The sequence below is a fragment of the Balaenoptera ricei genome, chromosome 12 (assembly GCF_028023285.1).
Source record: "Balaenoptera ricei isolate mBalRic1 chromosome 12, mBalRic1.hap2, whole genome shotgun sequence".
Taxonomy (NCBI): Eukaryota; Metazoa; Chordata; class Mammalia; order Artiodactyla; family Balaenopteridae; genus Balaenoptera; species Balaenoptera ricei.
Window position 1 is genome coordinate 33,005,900 of NC_082650.1, and position 21,520 is coordinate 33,027,419.

The 21,520-nt window shown below is 36.8% G+C and overlaps 1 protein-coding gene across 7 annotated transcripts in view; it reads right to left on the reverse strand.

The window, feature by feature from the left end:
- L3MBTL3 (L3MBTL histone methyl-lysine binding protein 3) overlaps nucleotides 1-21,520 on the reverse strand; it is a 119,638-nt gene that overhangs the window by 52,788 nt on the left and 45,330 nt on the right. For all 7 annotated transcript variants that reach the window (XM_059941946.1, XM_059941948.1, XM_059941947.1 and 4 more), the window contains 4 exons: nucleotides 20,896-20,987; nucleotides 18,264-18,415; nucleotides 4,265-4,341; nucleotides 1,252-1,337 (listed from right to left, as the gene is read on the reverse strand). In XM_059941946.1, the coding sequence (XP_059797929.1) occupies nucleotides 1,252-1,337; nucleotides 4,265-4,341; nucleotides 18,264-18,415; nucleotides 20,896-20,987 (407 nt within the window). The remainder of the gene's footprint in view (nucleotides 1-1,251; nucleotides 1,338-4,264; nucleotides 4,342-18,263; nucleotides 18,416-20,895; nucleotides 20,988-21,520) is intronic.

Genomic DNA, 21,520 nt, shown 5'->3' on the forward strand with positions numbered 1-21,520 from the left:
ACGAGAATGAGGACCTACAGCTACCTACACCTCAACACTCAGCAAAAACCCATCAGCCTCTGAAAAATTTACGGGCAGAAGGCAAGGTGATTGCTAATGGGTGTAATAAAAGTGTTACTGTGAAAATCAAGTGTGAAAATTATGTAAAGGATGCAGAACAATTAATGCAAGGTACCTAAAGGCCAAACGAGAGAAATCTTAATTTTCTCTCTGATATCACTGTGACACTAGATATGCAGACTGAGCTTGATGTAATTTTATCCAGTTCAAAGCAAAGTGCAAAGCAGCTCTTCTTTGTACGAGGCTATGTTAAAGTTAGAGAGTCAGGTAAAATCCATAAATATGACATGACTCTAAACATTACTCATTTATAAATCCTGAATTTACTCTCAGATGGAATCATACATATTCTTTGATATGGCTTTTCTTCATGTAATATAGTTTTTCCTCTCAAAAATTTTGATGTTCTTTTCTTATGTATTTGGGTCCATGCCTACTAATTAATTCTATCATTAAACATCCTAGAAATTTATGCACAAAAGGATCCATTAAAGAAAAATGTTGTTTATGATAGACTGTTCACATTTTTTTTTTTAAAAATCAAGTATTTAAAATATCTTTCTTTTCCTTTAAATTCATGGGAAAATACAAATTATAAAGATGTATGAGATTTAAAAAATTTAAAAATACATTTCATTTCTTATTCTTCCCTTGCACACAACTGAGGTTAACTTTGAATCTTAATATGCAAGAAGCAATGACCCAGAGTTAGAAAGATACTATTATAAAAACAGACGACCTTGCATTTTGGTAGTCAAACATGCTGATTTATAGCAATAAAAGAAAAAAAAAAAAAAGCCCAGCATCTCAGCTTGTCATAAACAAACCCAAAGGAATGATCAAATATAATTTTCATTATAAAACAATATCTCTTCCTGTTTGGTCTTTCAGAATATCTAGCTGGAAAAACAGAAGTGTGCTGTACAACCAACTCACTGCAAACCAATTCAAATATAAGTATTTTCCAAGGAGACTTTCAAGTCCAAAATGGAAGTATTTTTTAGATGCCAACAACAAACCCCCCAGTAACAATTTTGCCTTTCAAAACTGTAAAAATTCAGAAACATCTTCTTTGGTCTTCTGTTTCTCTCCTATTCCTGTTCACAAATACTCCTTCTGTTCTTAAATTTCAATGACTGAACACTATCATCAACACAAATTAATCAAATATTGTAAAATATAATATCTCACCACTTTGAAAGCTCTTGCAGGAGCAGGTAAAGAATTGGTTTCTTCTAAGTATTTATCCCAAGAAAAATGTTTCACATTTGGATAACCTAAGAATAAAAACAGTAAATCCTATCAGGTTTAACCAAAATGATAGTGAGAACCACAAACCGACCTATAAAATTATGAGATATTGTTATCATTATAATGAAGAAAATTATGTTCATATTACACAAAATAACTTTAAACTGGCTACACATTCAGAACTACTTGTAATAATGAAACCATTTTCATCTAGATCATGATGTCTTTATTAACTTTTAAATGAAAATTTAATATATACAATTTGCATTCTCAGGTAAGGATAGTCTTAAAACACAAAATACACACAAACATAAATACCCTTTAAAGTCTAGCAATTTTCCTTCTAATAATCTAGGAAAAATTTCATATGTGTATACAAAGAAAATGCACCATTGTTTGTAAATGTGAAAATGTAAAAACCAGTTAAATGACCATCAATATAGAAATGTGCAAAATATATATATATAGTAAGTGTAAAATAGAAAGCATTTATTAAAAAGAATGAGGCACGTTTATATATATCAATATGTGAAATATTCCACATAGTCATATTGTTAGGCCAAACAAATAAGTTAAAATAAATCCTGGAACAGTATTAACAAAATGTCTAAAAACAAATATCCTTTCTCCCTCCCACCCTTCTTTTGTTTCCTCCAGAGTCCAAAACCCAGTAGGAAGACATGAGTAGGAATTAATGTTGGCCCAGTAGGGTAGGAAATTGGCTACTTTATATAGTCCCCTTTATGGGGACTGAAAAAATAAGTAAATATACTGGAGACAATAGAAGCCAGATTTCTCACTGGCTAAAAAGAGAGGTATAAATATGAAAAGTGAAAAACCAGAATGAATTCAGTGGTGTTGGATGTGAATTGAAGCTAATGGTATAAATTCATGGTTTTCAATATCTACAAATGCATATAGAAATACACATAAATTTTTTATATGTTTACATAACTATATTTCCTATGTCTACTAAGAGGCCGGAAGCAGCATTAGTCCAGTAGCAGTGAGCACACCTAGTGTCTAGCTAGGTCTTAGTGTCTAAATATCATTCTCTATGAAAAGGAACCATGGAGTCTGCAAGAAATGGGTGACTTCAGGGTTGGGTCAGGGAAAGCACAAGATAAGCCTAGCTGTAGCAGAAAATAGGAAATTCTCCAAAAAATGATAAAAAAAAACATGTCAAAAGGACATAGAAATCAGCTTAAAGGGGCTCCCACTGGCCAAATCTGAGAAAATCTGGCCATAAAAATAAATAAGGTACTGTAGTAATGGATTATAACCCATTGATGACAATAGTAATGTATGGGTCCATGCTGATATAAATAAACTGAATGATAAATAGGAAGATGAGAAAACTATTCTTTGCAGAAGAATGTCAACTAATTATGTACAAGGAATGATGAAATCAGAAAAATTACCATTTAGCAACTGTCAGAATAATTCACACTAGAAATATCAACAGATGCTAAAATTAGTGAGTGACATGGGAATGAAGTGCAGGATATTTATACAATCTCAAAGTGTCTCCCCCAAATACTTATCAGTTACAGAGAGAAAAAAAACGACATCTGTGAAGAAGCCTGGTAACTACCACCTTGATCAATTACTAGTAAAAATCAACCAGTAATGACACAAACGGACATCAAGTGCCACCTGAGAGGATGCAATGAGAACACAGCACTGTTTCTGTGATATTCCTGCCAAAAATGCATACCCTGGGTCTAATTACGAGGAAGCACCAATCATGCCCAAATTAAGTAATATTCTACAAAATGACTAATCTGTAGTCATTAATTCTCAAGCATATGGCGGTCATAAAAGTCAAGCAGAGCCAAGTGAAGGAGACCAGAGAAATATGACAACTGAGTAATATGCCTGATCCTTTGGCTATAAATGACATCACTGGTACAACTGACAAACTTGAATGGGTCTCTGGTTCAAGGGTATAGATGAGCCACTTACTGTTCTTGCAACTTCTCTGTTCATTCTACTGAATTATAAAAGTCCATGAAAGGAGACAGAAGACTTGGTAATCTGCCTCACATCAGAAGTCACTAATAATGCCTCACACCACCCCTTCCCAGGGTACCTAACCCAGTGCTGTGAAGACACAGCCAGGAACCTGCTGCTCACTGGTCCTGTTTATTTACTGGATCCCTGATGATGACAAAAACGATGATAAGAAAAAAAAAGATCATTATCAAACTGGGAAATCCAAAAGAATCCTCACAGCAATTCAGATGGTGATAGTGGCAATCACTATTCACGGCTCCTAATATGACATAAGCCACAGGACTCAGGAGGACTGAATGGGAGAAATCTTCCAGGCAGCAACACAAAACCATTTTGGGCCACAAAACCATTAATACCTTGCTTTAACACTTTACGGTTTATGTAAATGCTCTTTCATCTTCAAAACAGCTCTGTAAATCAGTAAAGGACAGGAGCTTTTATCTGTGAACATGGGAGAAAACTCAGAAAGTGGAAGGGACTCGCCTTCCCATCACAGGAATGGTTGGTGCCCTGAGTGAGTAAAAGATCAGGTACTAACTGAGACGCAGTATCAAGGAACTGGGGACAAGCCTAAAACTGACACCAGCTGGTAGAATGGAATAAGGCTAGTATTTGAAGCTCCAAGCTGAGTCTTTATGCTTACATGCTGCAGGCAACAACCACACAACAGCTCCTAACAAACCAAGGAGGCATCCTTTCCCTGTGATAATGACAGTCTTCATCACTCAGAGGAGTATCCACAAGCAACCACATATACCACAGTGATGCTCTGTGTTAACTAACCACCCCGTCATTTCATATAAGCAGTAGTCACGGCACATTAGTGATATGCTCAAAAACTCACTGCCTTATGATGAAGCCACAGAATCTGTTCTTCAGCACATGAAAATAAACTCAAATTGACATAACAAACAGTAGACCCACAATCAACACAAACCTGGAGGAGTAATAAGGGTTCTTCGATGTTCTTTACACCAACCAACTGGATGAATGTGTGGGCTAGAGGCTTCACACCTGTAGGTTATATAAATTTAAAAATCGTAATTATCAGGATAAATTCTCAAATACTAGTAAAAGTTCAAAAATGTTAGAGATTGTGAACACCTTATACAGAGTTCTATGTTTTACAATCTACCTAATTTGAAAAAAATATTTGCTATACCAAAGGATTTTTCACTCTTCCAATATATAAGTACCAAGTAGATTTTTATCAGATACATATCGTATAAACTTGATACCAGGGAAATAGTTTTTGTTCCCACACAAATTGTGTTATATTCCACAACTTCAAAAACAGCAAAAATTAAAAGATAATAAATTTGTGTGAGTGTGAGTGAAGGGAAGCCCAGGACATTTGCAAGGTTTTGGGCATGGCCACTAGAGAGTATACTTACCATTTTTTGAGACAGGAAGAATGCAAGCACAGCCTGACATTCCAAACAGTGAGTGAAGAGTTCTGTTACTAACACGTTTAATAAACAGGTCAAGAAGTAGATAATGAGCACAAAAATTTGAAGTTCAAGGGCAAGATCAAGGCTAAAAACACATACTTAGGAGTCATCAGCATTTGGGATTGTACTTAAAGCCATGAGCAGAGATGCGACCATCCAGAAAATGAGTACAGAGAACAGAAAAGAGAAGAGAAGAGACAAAGAAGTCCAAGAAAAAATGACTAGTAAAGTAAGAGAGAGAAAGAAAGATGAAATCGATTAGGTCAAATGCTACTGCTAGGTCAAAGAAGAGACAAACAAGAACTGATCACTGGATTTACCAACATAAATGTCATTAGTATACTTGAAAAGAGCTGTTTTGGTGGAGCTGGGAATGGGAAAGGGCAAAAGCCTGAATAGAGGGGGTTTAAGAGAGAGTGGAAGGAGGAGATTGGTTCAAGATGGCAGAGTAGAAGGACGTACTCTCACTCCCTCTTGCGAGAGCACTGGAAGCACAACTAACTGCTGAACAATCATCTACAGGAAGACAATGGAACTCACCAAAAAAGATACCCCGCATCCAAAGACAAAGGAGAAGCCACAATGAGATGGTAGGAGGGGTGCAATCACAATAAAATCAAATCCCATAACCGCTGGGTGGGTGACTCACAGACTGCAGAATACTTATACCACAGAAGTCCACCCACTGGAGTGAAGGCTCTGAGACCCATGTCAGCCTTCCCAACCTGGGGGTCTGGCAACGGGAGGAGGAATTCCTAGAGAATCAAGACTTGGAAGGTTAGCAGGATTTGATTGCAGGACTTCAACAGGACTGGGGAAAACAGAGACTCCACACTTGGAGGGCACAGACAAAGTAGTGTGCGCATAGGGACCCAGAGGAAGGAGCAGTGACCCCATAGGAGACTGAACCAGAACTACCTGCTAGTGCTGGAGGGTCTCCTGCAGAGGCAGGGGGTGGCTGTGGCTCACTGTGAGGACAAGGACACTGGCAGCAGAAGTTCTGGGAACTACTCCTTGGCGTGAGCACGCCCAGAGTCCACCATTAGCCCCACCAAAGAGCAGGGTAGGCTCCAGTGCTGGGTCGCCTCAGGCCAAACAACCAACAGGGAGGGAACCCAGCCCCACCCATCAGCAGACAAGCAGATTAAAGTTTTACTGAGCTCAGCCCACCAGAGCAACACTCAGCTCTACCCATCACCAGTCCCACCCATCAGGAAGCTTGCACAAGCCTCTTAGATAGCCTCATCCACCAGAGGGCAGACAGCAGAAGCAAGAAGAACTATAATTCTGCAGCCTGGGGAATGAAAACCACATTCACAGAAAGACAGACAAAATGAAAAGGCAGAAGACTACGTACCAGATGAAGGAACAAGATTAAACCCCAGAAAAACAACTAAATGAAGTGGACATAGGCAACCTTCCAGAAAAAGAATTCAGAATAATGACAGTGAAGATGATCCAGGACCTCGGGAAAAAAATGGAGACAAAGATCGAGAAGATGCAAGAAACGTTTAACAAAGACCTAGAAGAATTAAAGAGCAAACACCTAGAAGAATTAAAGAACAAACAGAGATGAACAATACAATAACTGAAATGAAAAATATACTAGAAGGAATCAAGAGCAGAATAACTGAGGCAGAAGAACAGATAAGTGACCTGGAAGACAGAATGGTGGAATTCACTGCTGTGGAACGGAATAAAGAAAAAAGAATGGAAAGAAATGAAGACAGCCTAAGAGACCTCTGGGACAACATTAAACGCAACAACATTCACATTATAGGGGTCCCCAAAGGAGAAGAAAGAGAGAAAGGACCCAAGAAAATATATGAAGGGATTATAGTCGAAAACTTCCCTAACATGGGAAAGGAAATAGCCACCCAAGTCCAGGAAGTGCAGAGAGTCCCATACAGGATAAACCCAAGGAGAAACACGCCAAGACACACAGTAATCAAACTGACAAAAATTAAAGACAAAGAAAAATTATTGAAAGCAACAAGGGAAAAATGACAAAAAACCTACAAGGGAACTCCCATAACGTTAACAGCTGATTTCTCAGCAGAAACTCTACAAGCCAGAAGGGAGTGGCATGATATATTTAAAGTGATGAAAGGGAAGAACCTACAACCAAGATTACTCTACCTGGCAAGGATCCCATTCAGGTTCGACAGAAAAATCAAAAGCTTTACAGACAAGCAAAAGCTAAGAGAATTTAGCACCAGCAAACTAGCTCTACAACAAATGCTAAAGGACCTTCTCTAAGTGGGAAACACAAAAGAAGAAAAGAACCTACAAAAGAGACCTGATAACAATTAAGAAAATGGTAATAGAGCATACATATCAATAATTACCTTAAATGTGAATGGATTAAATGCTCCAACCAAAAGACACAGGCTCACTGAATGGATACAAAAACAAGACCCATATATATGCTGTCTATAAGAGACCCACTTCAGACCTAGGGACACATACAGACTGAAAGTGAGGGGATGGAAAAAGATATTCCATGCAAACGGAAATCAAAAGAAAGCTGGAGTAGCAATACTCATATCAGATAAAATAGACTTTAAAATAAAGAATGTTTCAAGAGACAAGGAAGGACATTACATAATGATCAAGGGATCAATCCAAGAAGAATATATAACAATTATAAATATATATACACCCAACATAGGAGCACTTCAATATATAAGGCAACTGCTAACAGCTATAAAAGAGGAAATCGATAGTAACACAATAATAGTGGGGGACTTTAACACCTCACTTACACCAATGGACAGATCATCCAGACAGAAAATTAATAGGGAAACACAAGCTTTAAATTACACAATAGAACAGATAGCCTTAATTGATATTTATAGGACATTCCACCCAAAACCAGCAGATTAGACTTTCTTCTCAAGTGCACATGGAACATTCTCCAGGACAGATCACATCTTGGGTCACAAATCAAGCCTCAGTAAATTTTAGAATACTGAAATCATATCAAACATCTTCTCTGATGTTATGAGATTAGAAATCAATTATGGGGAAAAAAACATAAAAATCACAAATACATGGAGGCTAAACAATATGTTACTAAATAACCAAGAGATCCCTGAGGAAATCAAAAAATACCTAGAGGCAAATTACAATGAAAATACGATGATCAAAAACGTATGGGATGCAGCAAAAGCAGTTCTAAAAGGAAAGTTTACACCAATACAATCCTACCTCAAGAAACAAGAAAAATTTCAAATAAACCATCTAACCTTACACCTAAAGGAACTAGAGAAAGAAAAACAAACAAAACCCAAAGTTAGTAGAAGGAAAGAAATCGTAAAGATCAGAGCAGAAATAAATGAAACAGAAACAAAGAAAACAATAGCAAAGATCAATAAAACTAAAAGCTGGTTCTTTGAGAAGATAAACAAATTGAGAAACCTTTAGCCAGAGTCATCAAGAAAAAGAGGGAGAGGACTCAAATCAATAAAATTAGAAATGAAAAAAGGAAAAGTTACAATGGACACCACAGAAATAAAAAGCATCCTAAGAGACTACTACAAGCAACTCTATGCCAATAAAATGGACAATCTGGAAGAAATGGACAAATTCTGAGAAAGGTATAATCTTCCAAGACCAAACCAGGAAGAAATAGAAAATATGAACAGACCAATCACAAGTAATGAAATTGAAAAGGTGATTAAAAATCTTCTAACAAACAAAACTGCAGGACCAGATGGCTTCACAGGTAAATTCTATCAAACATTTAGAGAATAGCTAACACCCATCCTTCTCAAACTCTTCCAAAAAATTGCAGAGGAAGGAACACTCCCAAACTCATTCTACGAGGCCACGATCACCCTGATACCAAAACCAGATAGAGATACTACAAAAAAAGAAAATTACAGACCAATATCACTGATGAATATAGATGCAAAAATCCTCAACAAAATACTAGCAAACAAAATCTAACAATACATTAAAAGGATCATACACTATGATCACGTGGGATTTATCCCAGGGATGCAAGGATTCTTCAATATAAGCAAATCAATCAATGTGATATGCCATATTAACAAATTGAAAAATAAAAACCATATGATCATCTCAATAGACGCAGAAAAAACTTTTGACAAAATTCAATACCGATTTATGATAAAAACTCTCCAGAAAGTGGGCATGGAGGGAACCCATCTCAACATAATATAGGCCATATATGACAAACCCACAGCAAACATCATTCTCAAAGGTGAAAAACTGAAAGCATAAGATCAGGAACAAGACAAGGATGTTCACTCTCACCACTATTATTCAACAGAGTTCTGGAAGTCCTAGCCACAGCAATCAGAGAAGAAAAAGAAATAAAAGGAATACAAACTGGAAAAGAAGAAGTAAAACTGTCACTGTTTGCAGATGACATGATACTATACATACAGAATCCTAAAGATGCCACCAGAAAACTACTAGACCTAATCAATGAATTTGGTAAAGTGGCAGGATACAAAATTAATGCACAGGAATCTCTTGCATTCCTATACACTAACAATGAAAGATCAGAAAGAGAAATTAAGGAAACAATCCGATTCACAATTGCAACAAAAAAGAATAAAATACCTAGGAATAAACCTATCTAAGGAGGTAAAAAACCCGTGCTCAGAGAACTATAAGACACTGATGAAAGAAATCAAAGATGACACAAACAGATGGAGAGATATACCATGTTCTCGGATTGGAAGAATCAACATTGCGAAAATGACTATACTGCCCAAAGCAATCTACAGATTCAATGCAATCCGTATCAAATTACCAGTGGCATTTTTTACAGAACTAGAACAAAAAAATCTTAAAATTTGTATGGAGACACAAAAGACCCCGAATAGCCAAAGCAATCTTGGGGAAAGAAATGGAGCTGGAGCAATCAGACTCCCTGACTTCAGACTACACTACAAAGCTATGGTAATCAAGACAATATGGTCCTGGCACAAAAACAGAAATATAGATCAATGGAACAGGATAGAAAGCCCAGAGATAAACACACGCACCTGTGGTCAACTAATCTATGACAGAGGAGGCAAGGATACACAATGGAGAAAAGACAGTCTCCTCAGTAAGTGGTGCTGGGAAAACTGGACAGCTACAAGTAAAAGAATGAAATTAGAACACTCCCTAACACCATACACAAAAATAAACTCAAAATGGATTAAAGACCTAAATGTAAGCCCGGACACTATAAAACCCTTACAGGAAAACATAAGAAGAACACTCTTTGACATAAATCACAGCAAGATCTTTTTTGATCCACCTCCTAGAGTAATGGAAATAAAAACGAAAATAAACAAATGGGACCTAATGAAACTTAAAAGCTTTTGCACAGCAAAGTAAACTACAAACAAGACGAAAAGACAACCCTCACGATGGGAGAAAATATTTTCAAACAAATCAACGGACAAAGGATTAATCTCCAAAATACATAAACAGCTCATGCAGCTCCATGTTAAAAAAACAAACAACCCAATCAAAAAATGGGCAGAAGACCTAAATAGACATTTCTCCAAAGAAGACATACAGATGGCCAAGAAGCACATGAAAAGCTGCTCAACATCACTAATTATTAGAGAAATGCAAATCAAAACTACAATGAGGTATCACCTCACACCGGTTAGAATGGGCATCATCAGAAAATCTACAAACAACAAATGCTGGAGAGGGTGTGGAGAAAAGGGAACCCTCTTGCACTGTTGGTGGGAATGTAAATTGATACAGCCACTATGGAGAACAGTATGGAGGTTCCTTAAAAAAACTAAAAATAGAATTACCATATGACCCATAATCCCACTACTGGGCATATACCCAGAGAAAACCATAATTCAGAAAGACACATGCACCCCAATGTTCATTGCAGCACTATTTACAAAAGCCAGGTCATGGAAGCAATCTAAATGCCCATCGACAGACGAATGGATAAAGAAGTTGTGGTACATATATACAATGGAATATTACTCAGCCATAAAAAGGAACGAAATTGGGTCATATGTAGAGACATGGATGGATACAGAGACTGTCATACAGAGTGAAGTAAGTCAGAAAGAGAAAAACAAATATCATATATTAACGCATATATGTGGAATCTAGAAAAATGGTACAGATGAACCAGTTTGCGAGGCACAAATAGAGACACAGATGTATTGAACAAACATATGGACACCAAGGGGGGAAACTGGGGGGCAGGGGTGGTGGTGGTGGGATGAATTGGGAGATTGGGATTGACATATATATACTAATATGTATAAAATAGATAACTAATAAGAACTTGCTGTATAAAAAATAAATTAAATAAATAAATAAATAAAATGGAAAGCCAAAAAAAAGGGAGAGAGTGGAAGGAGATGGGAATAGCTAACTCAAAAAATACATTTAAGGGGTTGTGTTTTAAAAGGAAGCAGAGAAATGAGAAATTAGAAAAAGGGAGGTTGTTGGGTTTTTTTAAATTTGGGACATACTTAGGGGAAGCTGGATGAGGCATATATGGAAATCTCTGCACATTAAGTTTAGAATTACTTCAAAATAAAACCTTTTTTTAAAAGATGGGAAATATCACTTCATTTATTCAAGACATATATGCTGAGCGACTACCATGATCAGGGCACTGTTCTAAGTGCTAGGGCTACAACAGCTACCAAAACAAACAAAAATCCCTTCTCCTGCTTGGGTACTGTAGGAATAATTCAAAAGAGAGGGATGACCTATCAATGCAGAAGAAAACTCACTCTGTGCGAGGGAGCAGAAAAGCGTAAGAGCGGGGGGACATCACGCACAGTTAGAGAGAAGGTTCGACAGAGATCAGAAAGGTGGGGAGACAACATGGTGGGAGCATGTGGACCTCTCTTTTGAGCATGTCTATTTTGTCAGTGATACAGGAAGCAAGCTGATCAACTGAGTGGGAGAAAAGGAGAGGGGTTGTGAAAGATTTGAGGGAATAAAAAGGGGAGTGAAATTTCCTGGAAGAATAGACAAGGACATGTAGCAGGATTATGGGGCAGGACTAAGGGCCCCGTTGAAGTTAGCAGTCATGAAAGTGAGTTAGGCCAGTCAGCATGTGGCGTCTTTCTCCAGCTATATTCAACCGCTCAGGCACAGGCAGAGAGTAGGCAGAAAGTCAGATTCAACCAGAATTGGGATTTTGCCAGGCAAACACAATATAAGGAAGTAGAGGCTATACTTACAAGGGAGTAGTTATAACAGTATTACAAAATATACAGGCATCTAGAGGCATATTACAATTAAAACCTTAAAAAAAAAAGTTGGTAGAACATTTCCCATCTGTGTTCTCAAAGATGATAGGAATCATGAAGTTTAAAAAAAACGTCAGGACCCTATGATCAAATATTTGAGGAAAATAACACATCTCCCTCTTAGAGATTTACAAAATACATCATTGGTATATTAAAGACTGAAGTTATTCTACACCAGGCATACTTCACCTTATTTCACTTTGCTTTACTGTGCTTTGTAAAGATCACATTTTTTACAAATTGAAGGTCTGTGGCAATCCTGTGTCGTCAGAAGATGGTTAGCATTTTTTATCAATAAAGTGTTTTTTAATTAAGGTATATACATTGCTTTTTTAGACATAATGCTATTGCACACTTAACAGACTACAGAGAACTTTCCAGGAAATGTTGTAAGTGAACTAACACACAGTCACCACTTTCCAAGTCAATCTTTCCAAGTGAGCAGCTCTGACCAGTTAACACAAGATGAGCTGATGGAACCCCAATTTAATGCTGATTTTTCTCAAAATCATTTCAGTAGAAAGTACCTTTAAATTTATAGTTGAAGGTTTTTATTCACTTATTGAATATCTCCTACCCACCCCTCCCTTACACTATTATTTTTCTTAATCTATATAGGGTTACATGTGTATGTGTATGTCATTATTTTAGAAATGTGAAAGGAAGACATAATGCCGCCCAGTTCATATGGCAATTGGTACATTTCTTACACTATACATTTTCATAAAAGATATTTTAATACCCAATTCCTTCCGAGGCATTATTATAAATTGTATAAGCAAAACTATGGAGCTCGATTTCCAGCTGTACTATTCTTTCCTAGACAATTATTTGGTTATGGATTATTAGTAATGATGCAGCCTTTATTTTAGAGAAATTTTTATTTTATTCTAGGGAAAGCTGTTAATTGATACAGGGATCCTTAAAAATGAAAAAATAAGTATATAATACTTTAATTTTTTTCTTCCCAATTTAAGACAACTATCAAGTACTTCTAATTACCTGTCAGGTTCATGTTGATTGAAATAAAAGCATTAGACATAATTAACTCTTTTGATTCTACTGGATTTCTCTATAAATTACAAGTAAGGAAAATACTGTATCATATTTTGGTGACTCATTCCTGTATTGCCTGAATCTTATATAAGGTTTTAATATTATTTAAATATTGATCAAAGTCACCGTCTAAAATAAACCAGGAAACTGTCTCAATAATGAAAATAAAAATAGTACTATTTTATCTAGTTTACTTATAGCTCCTCAATAAACAAACAACACTTCCATCAGAAGTTGGAAGGCTGTGAAATCCTTTGTTACTATTGAAACACAAGTCATCTCTTAGTCCCATCTAGTGTTCAGAAGCAGAAATGTAACCAAGAAAAAATATATTGAAGAACAACTAATGGTGAAAAGTTTGGCAAACCGTTGCTCCCTGTGCCTTTCCTTTCTTTCTTTGGGGTTTTTATATGTATTTTTAAAGAACTCCATCTCAAAAAAAAAATTTTTTTGAAGTCCACTTCACAAGTAAGTGCAAATTATTTATGAAGGCTGCTAAGATCCAATCAGATCTAGACTGGTAAATAATAACAGAAGTAATAATTCATGAAAAATCCATGTTTGTAATATAAAGTGAGCAAACATTAAGATCCTCATTTTATGGAAACACTGAGAGGTTAAGCGATTTTGGGTTAAAAAGAAAGGGACCCTGGTTGTATCAGTCACAGCCAAAAGCTAAACAAAAGTAAGGCACACATGCTGGGCTCCCCAGATCTCGGCAGAGAGTCAAACAAGAACATTTTAAGACGCTCACTTAAGGAAAACCTCAAAGTCTTCATTCAAGCAATGGTTTAGATTCTTTGAAGAAATACAGCACTCTTGGCCTCTCTCACTCCCTAAATCCAGAGCATGATGACTGTCAAGTTATTTCCCAGGGCCCACTTTCCTGGCTCCCACTCTGTGCTAACTCTTCAGGGCTTCCAACACTCGGTTTTACTACTAAACCCCAAACCTCATCATACGGAGTCATCATAGTTCTCCTTTTCATCCCTAATTCATTTCCAAACCCATTCCCCACAGTGGCTGTTTTCAATATTCGTAATTTGCTTCAAGATTAAAACCTGATTTCACTAACACAGTGACTACTAGGAAAAGATAAAGGAGGTGCCACCTCATCACTCTCCTGTCAATTTTCCTTTCCTGTCTTCATTTCCTCCATGAGTGAGAATAAAGCTTATTTCTTCCCAAGGCTAGCCCCTCCTACGGGACACGGTATCCTCAATTATCCAGTCTCAAATGTCTCCCCTCTCCCTCTACAGTGGCTTCCTTCCTTCAACCAAGCTCAACACTCTCTGTGTGCAGGAAACCCTCCTTAAGGGTTGACGCCCCCTCAGGCAATAATCCACTTTCACCTTCAGGGCCAAACTTCTCCGCTTGATGTCCTTTACAGCTATCTCTTTAACCTTTTGCAAACTGGTTTCTGTTTCTAAAATCCTTATTTTAATCCTCACACCACCTTGTGAGATAGGGACTATTAATCCTTTCTGCAAAGGGGGCAACTAAAGCTTAGAGGAGTTAAATCACTTACTGAATCCCCGGGCTGCCATACCCCAAACATACCCTTTTTTGCCCCATGGGCTTAAACATAAGCAGTGCTTTCCTGGAATATTTCATCCCAACATCTAAGTACTAATTCCTATCATTCTTCATGGTCCAGTTCAAATCCCATGTCCCCAGGAAGACAAAAAGAAGAAGTTTGCAATCCACTTGGAAACAATCAGTAAAAGGCCCCAGCCCCATATTTGTTCTAATTCACTAACTCAATGCTTCTCTTTTTCATAGATCTGTTTGATGATTTTTCAGCCTAACTCACTGGGATATCGGACTGAAATTCAAAGACGGCTGAAGTGGCAACCTCATTCTAGTCAACAGTCGCCTAAGTCCTGTTGTCATGGTTTCCTGGTTCCCAAAAGACAAGGTCACGTGAAAATAACATTTTGGGGGGGGGGTTGGGTCACATATTGCTATTATTTATGATTATTATTAATATTATTACTTTGTTAATTTTTTATTTTATATTGGAGTACAGTTAATTAACAATGTTGTGCTAGTTTCAGGTGCACAGCAAAGCGATTGATTCGGTTATACAAATACATGCATCTATTCCGAAAATAACATTTCTTTAAAGCAAGATTCCTTCCCAGGGCCTGAGGGATGAGAGGGGGTGACTGCTCATTGTGGAGCCCAGCCCTCAGGCATCGGAAGATGATGGAGGGAAAGGGGCCACACGCTGCTCCGGGAGGATGGTGGCATCCTCACTGGGAGGGCTTTCCTTCTGCCATCCTTAAAGTTCTTTCCCGTATTCCAATATTCTGTGATATTTAGGATTATTCCTAAGTCTAATCACTGTCAAGGGGATAGAATTAAACGACTACCAACTACCAGTGATAAAAGCACAGAGGAAACCCAGAGGTAAACCAATTATTATTCTAATATATGTATATTATTTCCTTTCATTAAAAATTACTTCAATCCTACATAAATTTAAATCCCACATAGCACTCCTCTTTGGAAGGAAGAAATGTTTTACTGCAATTAAACATGCAGTACCACAAATGTGTGGTGTGTGTGTGTGCGCGCACGCGTGTGTGTGCATGCATGCGTGAGCGCTTTCAAATTCCCACTAAGGTAAAAAGAGATAAGATCACTGTCCAATTCAAAGGGAAAAAAATCTCATTTCCAAACTATTTTAAATTGGGAAAGCAATCCGATTTGTATCCTCAATTACATACCTAAGTAATTTATGCAGATACAAAGCATTCCAAAATTCGAAGATCAAAGAACATAATATTTAATAAGGCTGGAGAAATTCCAGTGCACTTAAGCAATTTTCAATGTGCCTTAATTGTATATTGAGGCAGAGAACACACCGTTATTCTTTTTCTGACAATTAACAAAATATAACTTCAAGAGTTAGAAGTATAAGTATATCCTCAAAGTACATTCCATTCTAAAAATAATTTGGTTGTGCTCATAAGAGTACAAAATCAGAGCTGAAAGAGATCAATTTTTCCCCCTGCTCTTTCTAATAAGAACCCAGGATGCTTCCTAGTCCCTAGGCATTTGCCATCAAAGAAAAATGTGACAAATTCTTCTAGAATTCCTCATTACTTTTTTCCAGAAGAATGTTTTTAAAGGAAATACATCTTACGTCAAATAAGCAGCTTACACTTTTAAACCCTGTAATACTTACAAGACCACAAAAATAACTGAAACTAACATCCACCCATTTTGTTTAAATCAGGCAAAAGCTCTAAAAAAAATTCTCCCTAAATGAATCAGAACTTTAAAAACAAAAAGCTCTCATTTCAACAAATTCTAACTACTGCTTTAAAGTATCATTTATTAATAAAAGGACTGTATCCTAGTCATCAAGTTGGTACTGCCACCATCACAGCACATCAAGCACAGGAGGGAGAAATATGTTCCTCCCAGGACAGATTACAGTATTTCTGAATTTACAGTTTTCTCATCTATTCACTCACTCAAGATAGGTACACATAATTTTAAATGAAACAAAAACCACCAGTTTGCAGAAAATACGAAAAAGAGAAGAACATGGTAAGCAATACCATGAGGATTCAATCAGCAAACCCAGAATGTGGGAGACTCAACAGGAAAAACAACCTGGTTTCTTCAATAAAAGTTACAAGGGGAAGAAAATGATGGAGGACTAGGAATCTATAAATTAAAATTGATCAAGAGAAACATCAAAGCAATCATAAAATGTGCACCTTATTTGGACCTAAAGCAAGCAAGCAAGCAAGCAAGAAAAAAAGAAAACCAAGACAATTGGGGGAGAATGTTTAAGTATGTTAGTGACATTATGCCATTTATAACTTTATATATTTGAAGAAAGAAAAAGAGTATCTTTAGAAAAGACATTCACAGATGAAATGCCATGGTATCTGGAATTTGCTTCAAAGCAATCCTGGTGTTGGGAATTTAGGAGTAGGAAAACACAGGAAACAAGACTGATATAAATTGGTAACTGCTGGTGGTAGGTAATGGCTGCAGGAGGGTCACTCTATTATTCTCACTTTTGTATATACTTGAAATGGTTTATGTTTCAATAATAAATTTGATTGCAAACTGAATAAAAAGATATCCTATGAGGAAAATTATGCTTTGCAGAAAAAAGCTGGGTTAAACATACTAAAATATTGACAAGTACTTGACTCTCTGCGATGTGATCGTGGAACTACTTTAAAAAATTCTGTGAAAACCATATGTAACATGTAATTCAGATTTTAAAAATTCACCGTTTAAAAGTCTGAATAGCAAATGGCTTTCACTGTCTCTCCTTTTTTAAAATAATGCAAGTAAAACTGATGCCTGCCTGAGAATCCAATTTGAGGATTAATGGAAATTATTGATGGCTCTACTGAATATTTAAATATACACATACTGAAAAAGACAGGAAACAAGCTTTCCTGAAACTGAGCTACATTTATATAAATTAAACTCCATTTGCTACTGTAACCTTAGCCTTATTTTATAAAGATGTCTGTCACTTCTCATTGTAAGTATTCTCCAGAAGGAACTAAACAGTGCAGAAATGACTTTCACCAGCAAACTGAATTGTAGTTTCATCAATGAACATGAATTTGGTATGAAAAGTCATTATTTCAATTGCTTAATCAAAATCTCATGATTTGATTATAATTATTTTATGATTATGTAATTTTATAATTACGTTGCTCCTACCACTTTATGTAGTATAGTCAACACCCATAAGGATTAAAAACAATATTCCTCAATTAATCATTTGTATTCAGCAATTATAAATAGTTAAGTTAGCTACTGGGCATGAAAACATGAAAGGAAGATTAAAATGTTTTCCTGAAAAATGAGATGAAGGGGAAGTGTGAGTCTGTGCATACATTCACGTGTGAGTGTCTGTTGGGAGTGTGGTATGAATTGCACTTCCACAGGAGGAAGTCAACTAAAACACAAATCACGAAGTAGAATTAAAGGATGTTAATTTAGAAATATAGGCCATATGGAACAGGTAAAAAGTTAAAAATCTGAAATGGGAAAGAGTGGGACAGAGCACTGTTACTTTAGTCATAAGCTTTGCATTATTACTGCTTTTAAATCATGTACTTGGATAAACACTCAATTAATAAAGCACACAGCAATGGAAAAAATGTCTCACCAATAGTCATAGCTCTCATCCCAGTTGTCAAAATGTACGAGGAAACGATTGTCCACCATATCTGTTACCGTAGCAACACAGATGAATGCAGGGTTCTTTTTGTCTACAGCTTCAAGCTTCATTCCAACTCGAAAGCCTGATGGGATCACTGTCTATGAAACACACAGATTTAATTAGAGACAAGCACACACTTAACGGCAAGGACCTGCACCCTCTCTGCACCTCAGGCTTGAAGGCCTGGCATCCATCAACTGTATTCACATAATTTAAAAATCATGAACCACTTTTACAGCAGAGTTGCTTTCCAACAAGCAGCAATAAGAAAAATGCCCTGTTGCTACACCCAGTTAGCTACCTGGACCTTTAAAACTTACACACCCACAACCTCGCAAAGTTAATTAATTTTAACACGTGTCTTGGTACTGTAGATGACTACACGAGTTAGGCAAGTTTTATTTACTGTAGAGTTTACTTTCAGTTTTTCTTTTCCTTCATTACAGACTTAACAATGAAAATTATTTCACACAAAATAAGCACTTAAGTTAAAAATGCGTGTAAGTCAGTATAAATTCACTCCCACTTCTGAAAAGGTCTTTCAAAAGAGTACTCTATTGAAAGTAGGTCATCTTCCTGTACAAAAGGCTGCAAATTATTACAACTTTGATTCAACAATACAGATATTATTCACAATAGCACGAAAAGAACTGGCTATTAACACATACAGCCATTCAAAATAGTTTGTAATATAAAGAAATCCACAGATTATCAGCCATCTGGGACATGAAACTAAGACAGTAATAAGTTCGGTAAGACTTAGTGCTTGAGGTGCTGCAGGTGTAAACATTCCTTACAATCTTTTGTGAGGAAAAGTATCCTAATCTCAGAGAAGTACTTGAATATCAGTTATATCAATCACAACACATTACAAATCATTTCAGCCCTTCTAAAAAAAATCCTTCTGTCCAGACTGAAGCGCACAGATACTATTCTAATCACTTTAAGCAAAGTAGATGTTATCTCTCTTTTTACTATAATTATACAGCTATCATTACAAAAATGTGGACAGCCATGTATCTGAATATGTTAGAGTGAAGTTCTGTCTGAGTCGAAGGATCAGGCACTAATGCTACACAGATACTGTTACTACATATTTAAGCCCTGAAATTATTTATCAGTGTTCTGACTGTAAATATTTGAGTATTCTAAGGTAGAGGAATCTAGAAATAGAAAAATTAATTGCCTCTTAGATACCGAACACACAGCCCAAGATTAAGTTTTGTGCTAGCAATGCACAGAATTTAAGACGATGGTTCAAGGCAATGGATCAAATCCCTGACTGAACTCATCACCAGAGAACCAGACAAGGATGAGGAAACTTGGAGCAGTGACAGCAGGCAGGTTGCTGAGTTTTCCACCTGACTGACCTTCCTCCCTTGTCCTGACGGAGAATGACGCCGAATGACTACGCAGTATTTACATTTCAGCAATTAAGCTATCCTCTCAATTAAGACATTTTAAAAATAATAACCTGGTTCATTATCTCTATTAATTACCTAAATGCACACACACACACATCCCTCTCCAGTTCTCTAACTCAACCTGGCTTATGTTCACAATTTGATTAGAGAATGTTTCAGCCGTGACTGATGCCCTCAAAACACCCGGTTAATGTCATTTCCCAAATGAGGGTATTTGGGGTGGGTGAGAAGGTTTTTCCCCACTCCTGATATTTATTTGGAGGGAATTCCTAAGTGAAACATGACTGCCTCTCTCTACACTCTCAACCACTGTCCCTAACTGGTGAATCTGGAAGGAGGAACTGGTCACACCTTGAAGAGTAAGCTGGCCTACAGGGCATAACAGTCTCCACTCTGCCCCTCTAGGAGCAAGAGCTGTCCTGCAAGAGGGTAGTCTGCCCTGGTCCAGTGCTTCTGGGCTTGGCTGGTGAGGCGGGAAGGGCCAGTACATCTCTTTAACCCCAGGGCTCAGAATCAAGAAACTCATCTGCCAGCAGATACAGGCCATGCATGCACTCCAACTGAGCCCTTACTAACTATAAAGATGAGACTTTGGTTTTCCACCTGCTTGCTCTCTGTTCTTTCCAATGAGATCAGAACTGGGGCAGGGAAGAAGGCTAACATATCAGGCCTCCTCAGACATGCCAACACGTCAAGAAGTAGAAAATACAAACACATCCAGACTTTGCTTCTGTTACACTGCGGAACAGAGCTAGAAGCTGGAGAGAAGATTTAAATGATGGTCTCTAGCATGCAAATCTAAATGGGGCTACAGGCGTCTCACTATGTGAATCCCATTTGAACAGCACTCCTAAAGTCAAGTGAAAATAACAATGAAATGTCACAATTTTTCTTATGCACCTTAACTGTAAATTATACCTAGGTTTTATACTGTGTTGCCTTTTATTATTTAACAAAAAAAGACAGCCATGATGTGGCTAAAAACATATTTATTCATGATTTTAAGCTAATTTTAAAGTTTAATTAAGATAAGAGCACTGTATTTACCAAAGCTATAAAATTTATTATAGTTTCTTGTTATCCCTTGTAATTTATCTAGTGAAACACTCAAAAGCCACTTCCTGTGAAAGGAAAAGTATTTTGGAGGTACTTACTATATTCTGATTTTCAAATAATGACTTGGGAGCAGCCTGAGCTTTGCATGTCTTGAGATAAGTCTGCCAATTAAATTCTTCTTCTTTATACCCTAGGGTAAGCACATATAAACACACAGTAAAATACCAAAATATTTCACACTTAGCTTTCCCTTCCTACTTTTATCTGTAACTCCAACATGCAAAATCAAGCAATCAGGTGACTCTTTAAATAGATAGTATTTAACTCATAATTTATATCTATGTATTTTTATACACAGGGTATTTATTTCCAACAAATTATATTATTTTTTTCAATTCTGAATGAATGGTAATGGATGAAAAGAAAAGGTGTAAGAAAGCAAACATATATTGTACTCAGATGGACTTCTTTTTATTACCAGACCATTTCTACCAGTATTTAGGTAGAATTCCTCAGCAGTGAGCTAGAGTAGTTGAGTTCTTTGTTTTTCCCTCACCCGTTCTACTCTGGGAGACTAACTTGTAGGAACAAGTGGGAAGCTGGAAAAAATGGTAATAACAACAGATAAAATCTTTCTGGCCTGTCACCACAAGAATGACAATTCAAGATTTATGAAGTAAGCATGTTGGCAAATTACAATAATGGAAATGTCCTTGTCTTAAT